This window comes from Coffea arabica, chromosome 8c (genome assembly GCF_036785885.1).
Source record: "Coffea arabica cultivar ET-39 chromosome 8c, Coffea Arabica ET-39 HiFi, whole genome shotgun sequence".
Lineage (NCBI taxonomy): Eukaryota > Viridiplantae > Streptophyta > Magnoliopsida > Gentianales > Rubiaceae > Coffea > Coffea arabica.
The window spans coordinates 34,914,246-34,934,214 of NC_092325.1; the positions used below are offsets into that span (position 1 = coordinate 34,914,246).

A 19,969-nucleotide genomic window follows, 5' to 3' on the forward strand; every position below is an offset into this window, starting at 1 on the left:
TTATTCATTCAAAATTTTGAATAGTTTTTGTTACAAAAATGGTAAACTCGGGGGAGGTATATGTAATTTTTTAAACCTCAAGCGAACTAGGTGAAATTGTTAAAAACCTCAAGGGAGGTTTCAGAAATTATCCCTAGATTTTGCACATATAACACCTCGGACATGGACATTCCCAGATAGAGACACAAACAAGCCTAAGATCCTATAAAATCCAACAACAACAATAACAAAATCTAGCACAACAACTAACCTTAACAGAAAATATTCTGACCCTTTTCTCCCTCCCAAGTCTGGACCCAAACTCCATTTTCTCTTGCACATTCTCTGTTCTGGTTCCTCCCATGTAAAGCCAAGACTCTCTGACACATTACCACTAGTGTAAATGTCAAGATTTTTTTTTCTTTTTGTGAATGAAACCACGAGTTTGCCTTAAAGTCTCAGCAATATCTTTACTTTTTTCTGGTTTCTTCTGAATTCACTCTCTCTTGGGTGTCACATTACTAATTTACTAGCACATTGCATACATGTAGATATATTTGCTTGTTTGTAAACACAAGCAGCTCAGACTTTGCTTTTTACCATTTGGAATCTGAGATTTTCTTGTTGGATGGTTTCTTGACGTTTGGATGCAATGTGGATTGTTTATTGTGCAATTAAAATTTAAAGGGTGATTTCTACTTTCTTGCTTATGCTACTGCTGGGTTTTTGTGAAAAGGGATGGCTCTTTTTCGCAAATTTTTCTACAGGAAGCCACCTGAAGGGCTTTGGGAGATATCTGAAAGGGTTTATGGTATGCTTTAATTGTTTAACAATGTTCTGTTTCTTTAGGTAAACTTTAGATAATTAAATTTCTGTTCAACACTTCAACTATTAGTGTTGTTTTAGGCATTAATAGTTTGAAATTATTGCTGGTGATTTATCGTTTAATGTGGAACTGTAGTTTGTGGATTTAGCATAAAAATGAGTGACACAGAGCATGATCAATGTATATTAAGGATGACTTCTAAAGACGGAAAATAGTTGATAGTCATAGGTTAAGGGACTTGAGCATTTGCACAAACAGTATGACAATCTTCTATTGGGATTTTGGAGAGCTTTTAGCTGCTTGGTGGAGAGAATTGTTGTTAGGGATTAATGGAGATAAGACTAGAATTGATTGAAAGTGTGTACCAGGATTGCAGTTTGCTTCAAAGTAAAACCATTTTTATGCCTTGACACAAACTGAATTTGAAGCCTGATTTGGGATAATCAAGTAAGTGTACTGGAATCCTAGACTGCAGTCTACACATGCTTGACCAATATGCCTGCATATTCTGGACAACCTTAATGTTCATCAAAAAGTAGAGTTTAAGTTAAAGGAAGTAGTAAAGTTCTTGGATTTGCTTCATGAAATCATTTTTTCCCCAGAGAGTGGAAATCTAACTAGTACATTCTTTTAAGTAGCATCCTCTGTAGCAAGTGGTCCTTGCTTGTCGTCTTGGCTCTTGTTCAAAATGTTCAAACACCCCTCTTCTTAGCTTGTAGTTGAAAAAATGAAACCTGAAGGTTTATTCATCTCTGTAACGATGTTTCTGCTTGAAATAAAGGAAAAGCTTTATACGGCAAAGTTGAGAGCAATAACAAGATTAGTATGTAAATTTTTTTCCTGACATAACATGTTTACATACTGTGATAGTTCAGGAATAGACCTTAATTTTTACAGCTTTTCTATATATCTTGCCTACAGACCAGTCCGCTTGAAATTTCCCCCTCCAGATTAGATTTTCTCATAGTATATATTGCTTGTGAACCAATTTTATCTTTTAAATGATGCACAGCAAATAGGAGGTATCAACAAACATAAAGCATATGCATGATCCCAGTAACCTCTCTTTTGCGGGGCTTATATGTCATAATGATCTCAGTGTTAGAACCTATTAAATGCATAGACTGACTTCATTGCTATCTTTGACTTAAAAAGCAGAAACATGTCCTCATCTTGAAGGTAAAGGAAATGTATCTTGCGTGCCCAATCTACTCTGCATATTCTCCAAGTTCAGTTATAGTCTCCAAGTGAATTGAACAGTCTACTTAGCACAGTTCTATTTATGGTTTTTGTATTAAAAAAATAGTTAATTGCTCTTATATTTGGAATTCTATGACCTTCTTCTGAAAGTTAATTCTGCCATGCCCTTGAGATCCACTTCTTCATTCCTATGTGGACAATATTTTCCACCTTTTTATTTCTATACTTTTTAACCATATTTTCACTTTTTGTTCCTTTTCTTCATTAACTTAGAGGTAGTATGTTAATAAACTGAAATTTAAAAAGAATGGTGTTTACATCGTGTTTAAGTTGCCTGTGAGACCTAATTTATCTGCTACTGGAATCTTCTACCTTGTCCAGCATCTGATGATGCTAGATAACAGTTCTGCCCATTTCATTTTATTTTCCTTCAATCTCTCAGAAATCTGTGCCAACTATCATGCAGTCTGATAATAATACCTAATGTGAAACACCCTCAGTTAGATACTTGAAAGTTTATCAACTCAAACTTACTGCAGAAAGATGAAGCTAAGGTTTTTGTTCCATCATATGAATTTCTTGTATAGAAAAGACATAGCACTTATGAAGTGTTTTGGTTCGTGATGTATATTCTCTCTAAGTGAAATCTCCAGACAAAGTGATTCCTGCATATATCTGTTATTATGTCTACATAAGCATATTAATATAGTGAAATTAGAAATCTAATTTTATTTCCATTATCTTTTGCATGCAAAAACAGATATAACAATGTAATAGACAAGTTGTACGGTCAAATTTGATCTTTAATCTCGTCAGACTGCTTCATGCTTACCCCTCTTTCTGCATTTTTGTAGTCTTTGATTGCTGCTTCGCTGTGGATGCTTTAAGACATGATGAGTACAGAGAATATGTGAGATGTGTAGTAGCTCAACTCCGTGACTACTATCCTGAAGGTTCATTTGTTGTTTTTAACTTCTGTGATGGGGAGAATCACAGCCAGATTGCAAATATACTGTCTGCGTATGATATTATTGTAATGGACTATCCTAAGCAGTATGGAAATTGCCCATTACTCACAATGGAGATGATTCATCACTTTCTGAAGTCAAGTGAAAGCTGGCTTGCTGGGCACAGGAATGTGCTTTTGCTGCATTGTGAATATGGTGGCTGGCCACTTTTAGCCTTTATGCTGGCTTCCTTCTTGGTTTATAGCAAGCAATATACAGGAGAACACAGAACTTTAGACATGATCTATAAGCAAGCACCTCATGAACTCTTGCAATTACTGTTGCCACTAAATCCATTACCTTCACAATTAAGGTACCTACAGTACATCTCAAGAAGGAAATTGGGCTCAGAATGGCCTCCATTTGACAGAGTTCTCGTAGTAGATCGCATCATATTGAGAAATACCCCAACTATGGGTGAAGAGGGTGGTTGTTGTCCAACATTTAGGATATACGGACTGGATCCTCTCATATCAGCTGATCAGAATTCTAAGGTGCTTTTTTCTGGTACAAATAGGAGTGACGTTATTCCACACAAACAGCAGGTAGCCTTCAGTTTACTTGAGGATTCTAGTAATACAGTGTTTCTATATTAAAAACAACATATACAGCAAGCCATGTTTCTATTCTTGCTTCATCTATGTATCTGTTACATGGAGGCCATCGTGCGCTCTTCATTTCATGTCTTGGGTGAGAGCGAAGTGTAAGAAGAGAATATGTGTTCATGTATTCTGTAGGTTCTCTTTTTCCTACCAAACTCAGTTAATCAAAATTTAGTATAAAAATCATCAGGAAAAAGTTAGATACTATGAAATAGCACTCAGATGAGAGTTTCACAGTAGCACTATTGGAGAACAAGAATTACAAGCGTCAATATTGGCCAAGTGAAAGAGTAATTTTCTTCAAGCTCTCTTGTCTTACTAACTTCAAGGACTGGACCAAAATTTGATTAGAAAAATTTTCCAGGGATTTTAGCCCCTTTACTAGTCAAAGTCCAAAAAGTTAATTGGCCAATCTAAGTGTGCTTGATCCCTTGATTTATTGCCATATTTGTGAGCATTTAGTGTTTTGGGGGATGAATTTTTTCCATTATGAGCATCTTGTTAGAAAGTATCTACACTACTTTATATTACTGTTGATAGCTGTATACCGCATTCAAGAATCTGCAGAATCCATTAAGTTAGTGTCAACATCATCCATATGTCATCTTTGTCTCTAAAAGATAGTTAAAAAATGCTGACAATGATTCTTAGATGTTGCATGTATGGTTCTTTATTTGAAAGTTATCTTCTTGATCCTGCAATTCCTTTTTTTTTTCTCCCTTCATAGAGACGTGGGAATGTCTTTGCGGATTCTTAAGGTATACAGAGATGTGAACATTATCTCAGGTGGTAGAATAGCCATCATATGTGAGCTCTGTAATGATAGGCAATATTTAGTTTTTTTTGTACACCAGAACATTTTCTGACTTCAGTTGTCATACCTTTCGTTCGCGTACTGATAACTTATACTTTCAGTGTACCAAAAGCTGGTGCCTGACCAGGTGCACTTTGGGAATTTTTTAAAAAAATTTCAGACTGTAAGATTATTTTTGAAGACCTTTTACTTCCAAAACTGAGCGTTTTAAGTTTAATTGGCATTTAGTCGTAAATGCTAACAGCAGATAGAAATTTGCTGGTGATTTTTCATTGCTAGAGCTGATTTATGCTTGGGACTGTGAACAGACATTTTAAGATTGTTGAATCATTTAATGGTGTTCTTCTACATTTATTTTATAAATAACATTTAGGTTTTCCTGATTGACATTTTTCTGCAGGCAGACTCTAAAATGGTTAAGATTGACATCAACTGCCATATCCAAGGTGATGTTGTGCTCGAGTGCATAACTATAAAAAATGATCTGCAATTTGAAGATGTCTTATTTCGTATTATGTTCAACACAGCCTTTATACAATCAAATATCTTAATTCTTAACCATGATGAGATTGATACTCCATGGAATGTCCAACATCATTTCTCCAGGGACTTCAGGGCAGAGGTATATATAGTTGTCTCTAGCTCTTTCCGTTGCTTAACTGTTTTACAGCATTCCTGTACATTGATTGGTATTTTCCTGCTTTTTATTAATGAAGGTCCTTTTCTTGGAGATGGATTCTTCTCCTACACTTATTCCACATGATTATCCAACTACTGAAGATAAAGGAAGTCTTCCAAGTGAAGCATTTGGCAACATGTTTAGAAATGTGGAGTCACTGGAACAAAAAGCCGATGTTGATCAACACCATGCTGGAAATGAAAACTTGGGTCAGGGCTATATGCAGAGTGCTAGAATTGTAAAAAGGAGTTGTCATGAAACTGCAAAGGAAGAGAACCAGGGAACTCTTCCGCTTCCTAGTAATGGACACGAAAATTTGAAAAGTGTACCTGCCAATGCTTCACAAGTTCAGAAGATGATTAGCAGGGTGAATTTGCTCCATCTGAAAAATGATGTTGAGCTAAATATGTTGAAAATGAAAACAACAGCATCAGATTCCCTGCAAGAAAATTTGGAAACTTCCCCTTTTGATGGAAAAGAAAAATTAAATGCTAGGTCTCCTCAGTGTGCCAGTGTTGAAATTCTGGAGAATATTGCCCATGAAAGTGCTAAGGATGATACACCTGAGACTACCTCTCTTTCGCATGCTGGAAATGCAAATTTGGTGGATATATCACGTAAACATGTTCTGGAAGGGACAGGCATGGGAAAGCCAAGTTCTGACAGCATTTCAGCTATGCCAAATTCCAAAGCATTGGGGAGTGAAATAAGAAGTTCCCTGCCTGAATTGTTAGAAGAAAGATGTCCAGAATCTTCTACATCTTTGGGTTTGAATGCATTAACAAAGAAGATGGACTCCCAAGAAAATCAGGGTGCTTTTGAAAGACCTGTTCAAAATAAAATGGTCTTACCAACAGTTTTTCATGGTTCTCTACCCAATCCAGCTTCAAACTGTTTGCAGGGGTCACCATTACCCCTTACAAAATATGCAAGTGCATCATCTGTCCTTGGCATTACTGCTCTCTTGCATGATACTTCATCAAACAATAAAATGAAGTCTCACATGGTCACAATATCTCCAAGATCTGCTCTTTCAGCATCTTTTCCTCAACTATGTAAACCTGTAACTACAAGTTTGCTCCAGGTGGTGCCACCATCTGATTTACCATCTTCAACTGTAGCAACCAGCAATTTGGCAAAAGTTTCTGGAACACCTTTTCTTTCATCACCACCACAATCTTCACCATCACTACCAAAAGCACACCCAACCCTATCAAATTTATCATCAGAATCATCCATTGATGATTTATCAGCTCCAAATGAACAGGATTTTCGCAAGAAATCTGATTGTGTTGTACCAACGCGAAATACAGGATGCTTACCGTCAGTTTCTCACACACCACTTTCAACCTTGGCTCATCCAGAAATGCCACTGTCTTCTTCATCCAGTAACGTATTTACTCCTCCCCCTCCTCCACCTTCTCCACCTCTTTTTCCCAGAATGGCCACATCTCTTGTTGTCAAAAATTCATTTACATGTGCCTATCTCCCTCCTTCCTCACCTCCATTCTCATTTTCCTCAAGTTTAACTCCTGACGAGAACACAAAGAATTCATCAGAAGCTGTTTCTTCTCTCCCTGAGGTAGCTTTATCTGGTGGCCTAGTTCCTTCCAAACTGCAAGACAAAAGCACAACGAATGAGACCATACCCCTAACACCCCCTCCTCCAAACCTTTTTGTATCATCAGACTCTAGTATTGCTGCCATTAGTTCAGCATCACCACCCATACCCCCATCGCCACCTCCACCTCCACCTCCACCTCCACCTCCACCACCATCTGCATCTGTCGAAGGTCAAACTCCATGTCCCACTACCATGTACTCATCTTTGACCCCAACTCCTCTCACGGGTTCAAATTCATCCAGTGGCCTGATTTCTTTGATTGTGCCAGAAAACAAGTTGGAAAAGTCAGCTTTTTCTCCTCCTCCTCTGCATTCAGGGTTGATTGCCAGTGCTGCTGTTTCATCAGCAGGGCAACTGCCAGCTCATCAATCTTCACCTCCACCCTCAAGTTCCATAAGAGAAGCTTCAACTCCCATCCAGAACCCATCTTCATGCTCACCACTTGCCCAACCTCCAGTCCCTGAGGCAGCATCTTTTAGTGACTCAATTTCTTCCCTTGTTCCAGAGAAAAGTAATGTAATATCAGCCAGGCTTGCTTCACCACCTCCTCCTCTGCATTCAAAAGCACTATCAAATCCTGCTGCGTTGTCAGCACCAGCACCACCCCCTCCTCCTAGTTTCTCTTCAAACAAATTAATGGCAAAGATTTCTCCACATGTTCCTCCTCCACCTGCTCCATTTTCCAATACCTTGCCAAAAACAGGAACCACATTGCAATCTCATTCTTCTGGAAGGAATGGATGCATTCCTCCTACACCTGCATCACCATTAGGTTCAAAAGGAAGGCTCCAAGCAAGTTCAAGTGCCAAATATCAAAACAAAAAGAGCTCCCTGAAGCCATACCATTGGCTAAAATTGACGAGAGCCACGCAAGGGAGCCTGTGGGCTGAGACACAGAAACCTGAGGAAGCATCAAAGTATTGACTCAATTTTCTGGTTTCCTTTATTGTTTCCTTTACTCTATCTACTTCAGTGATACATCTTCCATGATTATTTTTGTCAGTTGATTTAACATATGCTTGCTCGCTCGCGCTTTATCCTATTTGCCCATCTCAATTGTGTGCACTTTCTTGTGCTAGGACTCCAGAGTTCGACATGTCTGAAATTGAGAGTCTTTTCTCAGTCACTGTCCTAAACTTAGATGACGGGAGCACCAAGGGGAAATCAAGTCGCGCTTCAAGAAGCAAATCTGACAAAGTCAACCTGGTATTCCAGTTATAAGATATGGTGCATGTGGTGGTCATATTTGTATTGTTTATTGTCATCTCTCTCTTTGGCTTTTCACCTTCTCATGGGATTATCTCCTCAGCTACTAATATGTCCTTTCTAGGAGAAAAAATCATGGAGGAGTTTTGAATGTTCCTCAATCACTTTCTTGGGTTATATATGTTTTTAAGTATTGGCACTTGAGATTGGGTCATCACTAGTCTCCGTAAGGGGAAAAAATGAATTTATTCCTCCAAAGTGCACAATTTTGTTTTTGTATTTCTTATATTGCGTAAGACTTGATTTTTCCTGGCAGAAATGCTGAAGCGTAACAAAATTGTCTGCTATACGAACTCTTCATGTTTAAGATTTATTTCATTAGCAGTACTAGTCATACCAGCGGGAAAGGCCTCTTGCAAGCTGCTGACAAAACTCTGCTATATGAACTTTCATGATCTTTATTCATTTTGCAGATTGACCTTAGGAGGGCATATAACTGTGAAATTATGTTGACAAAGGTTAAGATTCCTTTGCCCGACTTAATGGTAAAGTTAATTTCTCGTCCAGTTCTGCTCAAGTTTGCGGCTAATTATGACTCATTTTCAAAATTCAACTGTTATCCTGTTATGTCATATATATGACAGTGGCTTATATAGCAAGTTTTGCACAATTATTGCTGGCACATTCTTGTTAATGCTATAGTTTTATATCTGCTGGATGTGTTGTTTTAGACTTTTTTCTGGCTATAGATAAATTAATCTAATGTATTTATACAATGCATAAAGTGTTACTTGTTCAAGGAAACTGTTATTCTGGTTGACTGAGTATTAAAGTGAATTATTACTGTTATATACTGCAAAAGAATGATTGTTAACTATATAGGAGGTAAGGCTAGGTAATATTGCCAAAACTAGAGAGGACTTCTGCATAATTATGTCTCTCTTTTCTTTGGTTTATTTAATCTTGCAAAAGTTTTTCAAACACTCTGGTCTTCTCATTTATGTTTCCCCGTATTCCTTAGAGCCTTGTCCAATGTATTTATGTACTTTTAGGTTGTTTTCTTACATTTTATGGATCTTCTTTAGAAATTGTTGTTAATCTATGTTGAGGCATTGTTGAGGCATCTATGAGAAAACACATTTGTCAGAGACTGTGTGAACAGTTGTTTTTCTCTATTAACAATCTTGTCTGTTGCTTTGATCAATTGTTGTGCAGAGTTCAGTCCTCACACTGGATGATTCACCATTGGATGTAGATCAGGTAGATAATCTAATAAAATTTTGTCCCACAAAAGAAGAAATGGAGCTTATCAAGGTGAGTGATTTTAGTCTCTCAGATGTCTTTCCCCCAGATACGTGATGGACTCTCGTGTTTATTCCATTATCTCCTGTCCTTTGGTCAAACTAAAACATAAAATGAGCAATATTATTTCACGTGAGATAATTGCACAAGCATTGTTTATAATATCTAGAAATGATTTTCTGACTGCCATTTGTTATGTTTGTGTTTTCAGAATTACAAAGGTGACAAAGAAAACCTTGGAAAATGTGAACAGGTGGGAGATAATATCTAGTCAGCAGCTTCATCATGACAGTTCATTAACTTAAGAAAAGATGATGGATGAAAATGAAGCTTGCAGGGGTCTTCAACCTAATATTGCCTTTTTCATTGGAAATTAGAAAAAGAAAACGTTGTTACATTGATAGAAACATTTCTTTAGTTTCTATAAGAAGGCAATATTTGGGTAGATAACCCAAATAGCTGCATAGCACTGGCAACTTTCTGAATAAAGAAGAACTTGTTAGTTGGACTAGCAGAATAAGCTAAGAGTATTGTTCTTCTCACCTTGTAACATGCTTTGACATTGTCTTTGACAGTATTTTCTGGAGTTGATGAAAGTTCCACGGGTGGAGTCAAAGTTGAGGGTTTTTTCCTTTAAAATCCAATTTTCTTCACAGGTGGGCATGCTGTAGCTAACTTCTGTACTTGCGTTAACTTGGTCACTTACCTTTTTGTTGCTCCTGGCTCTGATCTTATGGATCTCTTTTTCTTGCAATTTCAACTTTATTCCAGGTTTCTGACTTAAGGAATGCGCTGAACATAGTAAACTCTGCATCAGAAGAGGCAAGCAACTATGTCGTGTTACTTTCTCTTGCCTTTGGTTACCCATCCAAAGTGGATCCCCTGAAAGTACTTTTTGGACAGGTTAGGAAATCAGTCAAGTTGAAAAGAGTAATGCAAGCGATTCTTTCATTGGGTAATGCTTTAAACCAAGGGACTGCAAGAGGTAAACTTTACTGGAAATTTCTTGTATTTTCATATACACTACCTTGAGAACCTGATAGTGAAAACACATGCCTCATACATGTTTCTTAAATCTAGATTCGACAGAGGCATATAAGTTGACGTCAGAGCTTATGTTATACAGTAAGGTTAATTGTCTTAAAGGAAAAACGAATGAGAGCAGAACACAGTATTGAAGCAGATACAATTTCGTAAGCATGAGAATTATTCTTTCCATTGTTACTATCTTGTAAGACTTCTTTTAGTGATGACATCAGCATTATAACGAATGAGTGATGATATAGAAGTAATTGTGGGACAGAAGTATAAACTTCTCGTGCTTTTGTCAGATATGGCACTTTGGAAGCTATTTACTTCACCGTCCACAGCTACTAAATGAAAAAAAATTCACAATATACCTATGCAGAGACTTTATCCAAAGTTGACCGGTCTGTCAACTTTTACCTGCAACTATATCTGTTCCACTAGTAAATTAAACTTAACTTTCTCAAGGTTTAAGCTTATGTCTCTGGTTTTTAAAATTATAACTTGCATTATGCTTAAAATCATGTTACATAACCCTCCACCAAAAAGAAAAAAGTTATCTTTGAGTTATCAGAGATTGATCATGATTACTAAAGGTGGTAGAGTGGTTGTCCTAACTAATAAATAGGAATGAAGTAGCCAAAAAATAAATAAAAAAAGATATTAAAAATAAAAACTAAGAGGGCTCACCAAGGAGTATATGGTTATCTTAAAAACCTGAAGCAAGGTCTTCATAATTATAATAATCCTCAAGAGAGGTTGCTACAATTTTACCATGTTCCTTTCTGCTGGTGCGATTTCTTAGTTGTAATTTGAATCTAGGTTCTGCTGTTGGATTTCGATTGGATAGCCTTCTAAAGCTCACCGATACTAGAGCTCGAAACAAGAAGATGACTCTCATGCACTATCTTTGTAAGGTAAAACTTTTATTTTATAACAATTCTATTGATCTGTCCATGCTGATAGTGATTTGGACAAGGCTGAATGAGAAATTCATCCCAAGGTAGTTACAAATGCAGGAAACCTTCCTTCTTTTTTTCTTTCATTTTCATTTTTCAGTTTTAAATCTTTTAAAGTGAAAGGGGTGTTTTTCTCTCTGTATGTCTGTGTTAATGTAGACTATGTTTGGTGAAAATTGGCGTTCTCGAGTTTAGAATACATGGGCTGAAAATTAGCCTTTTAAAATTTCCAAAGCTCAAAAGCATGATAGCCTTTAAAGTAATCATAAGTGTTACCTGAGGGAATGTTAACAACAGACAATAAATTTAACAAGCTAGTTTTCCTTTGAGCATTGCCCCATCATCTGCAGGAAATTATAACAGAAACATCATCTCGCTTAACCTCATTCTTTCTGCTTTCATTTCACAAGAGCTTAATGGTATTTGCACAATAATGAATTTTCTACACTGTTTTGCATTAGCTATTGAAATTTTTCGATTACTTCCTCCTATTGTCCCACCTATTGTCAATCATTCATTTCCAATATATTAAGGGAATATGGATCAATGCAATCCATTGAAACAGGAACTCTTTTGATCCACCAACCTTGTTTGGCTGCATCCTTCCAATAAACAATTAGCTATATAAGCTAACAGATTGTTTCATGTTGTTGGATTTACCACTTTGTTTAAAACTTTAAGAAAATCAACTGAGATATTTTATTGATTTGTGCACATCAATGTATCATAACTTATAACTTAATTAAACTAAACAGGAAAAGAATGGTTGTGGTAAGCAATAGCAAATGCAGATAGTATGTGTGACTGATATTTGTGTTTTTGGCATTGCAGAGAGATGTTACGAATGACTAGCACCTAGTCTGTTACGTTTATCAAAATCCTTAGTTTAATTGAATACCATCATCTCTTTTACTTGTAGGTTCTTAATGAAAAGCTCCCAGAACTTCTGGAATTTCCCAAGGACCTTACAAGCTTGGAAGCTGCAAACAAGGTCTGTAGATCTGTATAATTCGTGCATGAAAATTGTATCTTCTCTAATTATCTGGTGTTTCCACTGTGGTTAATTTTTCTTGGGATGCAGATACAATTGAAATACTTGGCTGAGGAAATGCAATCCATCAGCAAAGGGCTGGAGAAAGTTGTACATGAACTGACGGCCTCAGCAAATGATGGTCCTGTGTCCGAAAGTTTCTGCAAGGTTTCTCATGTATTCTAGCTTCTGCTGTTCATTTTTTTGGTCAGGTTTCCTGCATTGTTGTATAGCCTGTAAGTGTTGGGCGAAGTATGTTTGTTTTGTTGCATTGCTCTGAAAGATAAATTTGGCTTGAAATCTCAGTCCCAAGACCGTTACATTTACACTGCCTGAAAGAGCTTGAGTAGTCCTCCTGATATGACTGCATTGGGGAAATCTATTGTGACTTGAATCATCTTCTTTCACTAAACATCATCTCAAAGAACAATGATACACAAACTTGTCAAACAACCAGTGAATTCATTACTTTTTGGTGTATCAGGATTAAAGAGACTAGGACTACTATGGCTTTAACAAGTCATACTAGTTTACTTAAACTTTAGTGAACCTTCAAGATTATCTTTTTTGGTGTGATTTCTCTTTCTTACTTATTGCTAAATGTTAACTGTTTAGTGTAGATCAATTCATGGGTGCAGACTCACCCACATTCACATGCATAAAACACCGTAATGATGCATATACAATTAGAAACTGTAGCTTCTAATGCTATCCAGATTTCCTTCTTATGTAGTCTCTTTCTTATTCTTTCCTTTAAGGATCCTAGCTGCATCTGTTCATTTCCTTGAAGAACAAATTTTTATTCTACTGGCTGATTAAAAGAACGGTAGACAAAGTTGAACAATTTGAATTTAATTGTCAAACTACAATGATCAAGACATTTCATGATGCCTACCACATGTTGATCACACCACATACTGTGCAATGTTCATGTCCCTTTTTTCCCATCATAACTTGTTTTATGTGTCTGGAGAATTCTTGTAATATTGTATTTTTTTGCACATACTCCTCAGTGCTCCAGCACTCTTTTAAATAAATCTGTATGGTTTAGTTTGTTAGTGTGTACATGAATTCTTACTATTTTTCTTTCTTTCGTTTACTGTCCAGATGCTAAAGGAATTTCTTTGCTCTGCTGAGGCTGAAGTGAGATCCCTGGCCTCGCTTTATTCTGGGGTGGTATGTCGTGACTTTGGCTTAACGCATAAATTTTATTCTTACATACCATAAACAAACTTTGGTAATTTCAGGGGAAAAATGCAGATGCATTGGCACATTACTTTGGAGAAGATCCTGCTCGATGTCCTTTTGAGCAAGGTACTCATCCTCCTCCTTTTACCTATTTAAGGAAATTTGACTAATGCCGACAATTAAAAAGCTTCTACAATGCTATGCTGTGAGATTGTTGTGACAAAATCTCAGTGTAGTGAAACTATTTAAGCATCTGGCTTATGTGAAAAGTTTCTCATTGACAAATGTCCGTTAAACATGCAATTGAAGCCTGTCAACATGCAAACATGACACGGAAGAGTAGGTTTAGCAAGCATAAGTGGTGGTATAATACTGTTTAAGTACTACTATTGGAGATAATGCTCATTTTAGATGAAACTAGACCAATTTCAATGCTAAAAATAGTTTTGGCCATGAGCGATCAAAAGTTTTTGTTTGTTTCCTGCTGGATAATCTCTCCCATTGATCAATTTGGGGAAATGCTGGAGAACTCCTCTGAAGTTTCAGATTTTTCTAAAGATGCTGTAGGAGCTTAATTGATAATTTCTCACACTAAAGGAGGTGGTTCCCCTCCACATTTACTTTAATTGATCCACATTTAGTATTTCATGCTCACACAGTGTGGCACTTTAATTTATATGCTTCACCTATTTCACATGCAAAGGCATTTGTGGTGAGGGTGTTCGGGTTCAAAACTGGTATAGGAGTTTTGAAACTTGTCTTGTAATTATTCAATGGCCAAGGTTAGGTGACAGCACGGAAGAATTTCCACACTTACTTGGTGATGCAAGATCCCATTCCCTTGCTTTTGGAAATCTCTCTTTGTGACTAAAAATACTTTGAAGATGGTTGTTGCAAATAATTTCTAGCCTATCAATAGTCACCTAGTTATACATGTGTTAGTGGTATAGGGGAATGAAAAACTCAATCGAATTTCACAATACCATCCTCTATTGTAATGGAACTAATGCTACTGGATCTTGAACAAATGACCTCTTAACCTCTTGATTACTAGGTTCTCATTTAATCTCTCTGCAAATGCATCCAGGTGTGAGCCTTTAGGAAAATAAAAGAAATTCCTTTATAACCAGGTTATCAGAGATATATTCCTTGAGGGTAGCCAATTATAGTCCATGTTGTCTCAAGCATATAAGTTTGGTCACAAGTGTTCTAAATGACAATAACATGTTAAAACCTTGACCAACTTAAACTCTTCTTGCCAGAAGTAGAAAATGCATAACAATAACAATGTGCATCAATTCTACGACTGCCAAACAAATTGTCACTAAGATGTGTTGCTATGAATCATCTCATTGACATTCTAAGTGATTTTTACAAGTTTTTTGGAGATAGCATGTACATTTTCTTTATTATTCTTATGTGAAGAAATATTTTTCAGAGTTATACAGGATTCTGAATTTCTCACCAAACGAGGGAATTGATTAGGTTTCCAAGTTACATGGTCTTTAAGTTAGCTTCATCAGTGTGTACTAGAACTCATGGAACCAAAATGCATATTTTTTGGAGTTAGCACCTTCTTCAAACAATGTTCACTCAATTAAATATTTTCCTGGTTCTTTTTAAGCAAAGAAATTAAAGTTTTGACTGATGAGCTGCAACCAGTGTTTCTAAGCAATATGAAACTTGATTGTTTTCTGCTGAAGAAACATTCCTGACTAACTTAAGGCACCTGTTACTCTATTTTTTTGCTTTTAGCTTAATACAGGAACTGTTACTTATGCTTAAATGTTTTAAGACCAAATCAATGTAATTTGCATCTGGAAATTGAGCATTGTGTTAACATGGCTATTGCACAATTGGTTTTCTGCATTCCGTCAGATTAGAAGCATAGCTAGGGAGTGGGCTTTTCCCTTTCCTGAATCCAGGAATGGATTTGCTGATTTCCGATATACCCACACAATAATACCTATAATTCATTTATTCAATATCTAAAATTTTTGGCAATTATGGACAGATTAGAAGTTGATCCATAGACATATCATGATTATACTTTGCAAAGCATATATATGAGCCATTTGTGCATTTTGTTGCTCACTGAGTCTCTTAGCGGCAAATGATTATCAAAGTACATGTAACTTTGTTTCCTTCGTAATTCCTATGAGTATTTGTTCTGTTTACAAAATTTTAGTGCACAGCCATGCTTCATATCCGCATGGGAATTTCAACACCTTTCCTTTTGTTGTGGACTTCAGAAGCGTAAGAAAATCCATAAAAATTTGACTCTGGAATGATCCTGCAGTCGTTTCAACTTTGCTCAACTTTGTGAGGATGTTTGAACGAGCTCATGAGGAAAACTGCAAGCAAATTGAGTTTGAAAAGAAGAGAGCAGAAAAGAATGCTGACATTGAGAAAACAAATTTGAGTGCCTTTTTGAAGGAATAGGACAAGTTGATGGCAGATGCTGCTGATATGTCTAATAACTCAATTGGCTCTAGATAGCATTATCCTTGATCGTTGGCCAGTGCAAGTACCTTGTACATGTCCAGTGTATCTCCAGAGTAGCAGCAGTGAGCAACATCACTCCTTCCCAAGCAGAGAACTGCATGTTTATCTAAAACCGTTTTGCCCTGAAGTAAGAGTTGTTCTCTAAAAGGAAGACTGCATCTCATTAGACACTCATTTCAAGAGGTACGCTGCTTTAGTGACCTCCTTCAACTAGACTTCTCTGCCACAATATGGTAATTTGACACATTTCACCAAATAATCTATCTGTTATTTCCATCATGTTCCAGATATGTGCTATCGGAACTTTGAAGTCTTGAAATCACTTCTTAAGTAGTTGAATATTGTTTGTAAACGTCTGTATTAGGACCCGGATCAGAATTTTTCACAGCCACGTTCTGGTTTATACGCCATACCTTATACAAGTTAGATATTCTTCCACATCTTACTAGCAATAACTCTGTATTTCTTCACAACGATTATCTGCATGTCGTAGCAACTAGAATCCTAGTTTAGGACTTAAGGTGCTACACTATGAACCATAGAATGGAATTGTTGATTTCCAGGATACCTGTACGTGTACATGTAGCTCACACGCTGTTTGGAAGTTTGATGCATAAGTATCCAATAACTATTATAATTTATCAAGCACAAACACATGGATCCCAGCAGTAGTTTCTTGGTGACTTTCTTCTTCCTAGTAAATGGTGGTTGTACTATTATCTAACCCTATCCCTGCAGTTGTACTTTATTAAACGTCGTCTCATCTATACATTCCAATACATTATTCTCTCTCTCTCTCTCTCTCTCTCTCTCGCTCTCTCTCTCTGCTTCCTTTCCAAACTATTTCTCATATTCGGTTGGCAATTAATTTCGCATCCTATTTTATGTGGCTTTTTGAAGCTAAAGGAAGTCCCTTTTTTTTTTTTTTTTTAATCTGGAAACTCCTGCAGCTATTTTGACTTTGCTTAATTTCGCGAAGATGTTTGTACTCACAAGGAAAATTGCAAAAAACATGGGTAAAAAACAGAAAAACCCCCCGTGATAAATCTAATATACATAAAAGCTCTCCGTGGTTTCAAAATGTATAACACGACACTTCATACTTTGAACTAAATTGTAAAGGTAACGGAATCCGTTAAATTTAATGGAAATGACTTATTGAAAACTAAAAAAAAATTTATACCCAATTTTTAACAAATATACCTATTTTACTCTTTAACTCTCAATTCTCTCTCTCTAGAGAATAAAACAAATGATTTTGTTGAGCTGTCTTTTGCTTAATTATATCAAGGCATTTTTGTCATTTCATCCATTTCTGTTATGTTTAACGAATTCTGTCATCTTTAAAATTTAGTTTAAGGCATATGAGGTGTCGTATGGTATGTTTTGAAATCATGAGAAGCTTTTTTGTATATTAGATTTACCACAGGAGACTTTTTTATTTATTATCCAAAAAACATTGATTTTATTAAAGAATAGGGCATACACTGGTGGTAAGAATGAGAAAGCAGGATTGGATTCTCCCAATAGAACCTGTCAAGACTAGGTTAATGACAAATGCTTGTAACCTGTTCAAGGACTGGCTTCATTCTAGATGAGTATTAGGTCCTGAAATACATCCAGAGATCAGCTTATTCTGCTAGGAGAGGTCCTTGATATTTTCAAAACCTCAAGGGACGGGAATGAAACTGTCAGAAAGCTCAAGGGAGGTTTCTGAAATTATCCTTAAATCAAAAGGACAAAGGCAGCAAGTCGAAAAATAAGGAAGCAAATATTTTCAATTCGATTTCAATTTGTTCAAAATTTTTTTTGGCAGCAGGGAAGCAGAAAGAGTTTTTTTTTTTTTGTAAATTTACCTCATTTTGTACGGTATTGAATCTTCTGCAGATTATGTTTTCATGGAAATTCGTAAGATTCAGAGGCAAGTAAAAGCATCAACAGTTCCGGTTCATGACTGAAAATTTGGTACCGCAAATGCAATACCTGCTGTTTGACCCCTTTCCAATTATGATCAAGGACAAACAAGTTAGTTGTAACTACAGTTTAATAGCCACTAAAGCTTTTGATGTTTTCAATCTAATTTCACTAATTGACAACATGGTACACAAAAAAGTTGTAATAATCTTTTGACAAGATAATCACAAAAAAAGTAATAGCCTCAATTTGGCATTCAAACGCAAGGAAAGCACGATTCACACATAAGACCAACAAACGTCCGATTGCTGACATACCGTTTGCACAAGAAGAAAACAAGGATTTCTTTTTCTCATTTTATAGCTCAAGTAAATCTACTCAAAAAAAAAAAAAAAAAAGGCATTGATGCCTAAAAATAACTCATATGATCTTCTATTACAAATAGTAAATCATCCTCTAATACAATACTACAATAGGCTGCGATTGATAAGAATACAAAGAATCCAATTTGGACAAATTTCATGAATCAAAACACCAGCTATTCCAGCGGAAAATAACATATACTTCGTCGTGCTATTTGCAAATCTGAAGCCTTTCGATTTCGGCAATTTTGATGAACTCCTCTTGCGATCTTCACGATGCTCATAATCTTCAAAGTCCTTATTGAGCATCCTTATTAGGCATTTGCTCAAGATTTCACACCCAATATCTTTTGCACAAGCCATCCAATCCAAAGTTGAACCCAAAGTTATCCAATTCAATTCACCCAATCAAATTTGGAAACGTTAAAAGAAAAATTAATATCTTTTAACGTCCTTCCATTTGCTACTATCTAATCTCTCGATCTTTTATACTTTTAATATCAAATATCAAGAGGCAGTAACAATTAATATCAATTTGTTATACAAAGAAACCGCGGTCGAATATGTCATTAGCATAACATTCGATAGTACCGAGCATCAACACAGCAAAATTCATCGACGATTTCAAAACCAAAACTAAATTTTCCCGAGGATAATGTCGTACCCGCAGCAAAATCGAACAAAACCACCATCATTTGGCTGGAAAAGTGGCCTGGCATCTGAGGATTCCGAAGGGCCACCGCCGCACTGCTTCTACGTGGTTGGGTTGGATTCAGGTAACGGAATATAAAGACTTGGCAGAATTTAGGGTTAGATGAGAATTTAGCAAATGGACTAATCTACCCTCTACCGTCAAGCCTAATTTTATCTTTGGACAAATTATTAGAATGGCCTGGAGGAATCTGGAACTCTGTTGTGTTCTAGAGTTCTATTAACAAGGAAGTCAGAATGGGGCTCTGCTTGATAGTCTTGTTCAGTATTTTGTTTTGGGGATTAATTGGAAACAATTTTATTTTTATTTAAGAAAAACAATTAGGAAGAATTTAGACCCCATTTGATCTAATCTAAAAGGTCTTGTACAGGAAAAAAATCAGTGGAAATGAGTTAAATGTAAATTATTTATTAGGAAATTCTCAAAATTTAGATAAGATTGTCAGTTCCTATTTAAATGGTGTTATGCGTAGTTAATTAAAATCTTTTTTTGGTTAATTAAAATCTGAGTAAATAGAATAATAGATACCAATCACCCTGGATTTTCCTCGGCCCATATATCATATGGAAACGGGACTAAGAACCATAAAATCAAAGGACAAAGGCAGCAAGTCTGGAAAATAAAGATGCGAATATTCTAACAAGATTTCAATTTGATTTCAATTTTTTTAATTTTGGAAAATAAAGAAGCAAATATTCTGACAAGATTTCAATTTGATTTCAATTTTTAATTTTTATTTTGCAGGTGAGCGGGAATGGGAAAAAAGATTTAAATCCAAAATTTCTAATTCTTCAGATCTCAACCTTAACTATTAACCAATGCCCCCTCAAGTGACAAAATTTTATTTGACAACATACAACGCAAATTAACCTTAATCTACCAATAATGGCAATTGCCGAAAATTATTTTCGTACAAGGGAGGTACGGGAGATGGGGAAAATAAGAGGAAGTTTATTATGGTCTTGACCAATTACTTACCAAGTCTAGTGTTTAGTTTCTAACTAATGAAAGTATTCCAATTAAGATTGCAAAAT

At 36.1% G+C, this 19,969-nt stretch overlaps 1 protein-coding gene across 4 annotated transcripts; it reads left to right on the forward strand.

The window, feature by feature from the left end:
• The first annotated feature begins 255 nt into the window (after window positions 1–255).
• Window positions 256–16,615, forward strand: LOC113705493 (formin-like protein 18). Of its 4 annotated transcripts, XR_011820649.1 has the most exons (18): window positions 256–790; window positions 2,860–3,557; window positions 4,829–5,050; window positions 5,145–7,648; window positions 7,811–7,937; window positions 8,411–8,482; window positions 9,153–9,251; window positions 9,451–9,492; window positions 9,815–9,895; window positions 10,011–10,061; window positions 10,143–10,224; window positions 11,088–11,182; window positions 12,144–12,215; window positions 12,306–12,431; window positions 13,362–13,430; window positions 13,502–13,568; window positions 15,742–16,130; window positions 16,235–16,615. XR_011820649.1 is itself a non-coding variant. In XM_072064017.1 (17 exons), the coding sequence occupies exons 1-17, from the start codon at window positions 718–720 to the stop codon at window positions 15,882–15,884; spliced, it is 4,623 nt and encodes a 1,540-aa protein (XP_071920118.1). In that variant the 5' UTR covers window positions 256–717; the 3' UTR covers window positions 15,885–16,615. The 4 variants fall into 4 exon arrangements, 3 of the variants coding, with proteins under 3 accessions (XP_071920118.1, XP_027083159.1, XP_071920119.1); XM_072064017.1 differs by having other exon boundaries at window positions 15,742–16,615; XM_027227358.2 differs by having other exon boundaries at window positions 12,306–12,422; window positions 15,742–16,615.
• Window positions 16,616–19,969: the final 3,354 nt, after the last annotated feature.

Coding starts and splice junctions, on each gene's coding strand:
- LOC113705493 (XM_072064017.1), top strand. CDS start 718: ATGGCTCTTTTTCGCAAATTTTTCTACAGGAAGCCACCTGAAGGGCTT. Junction 10,225..11,087: donor AAACCAAGGGACTGCAAGAG/GTAAACTTTACT, acceptor ATTTGAATCTAG/GTTCTGCTGTTGGATTTCGA. Junction 11,183..12,143: donor TCATGCACTATCTTTGTAAG/GTAAAACTTTTA, acceptor TTTTACTTGTAG/GTTCTTAATGAAAAGCTCCC.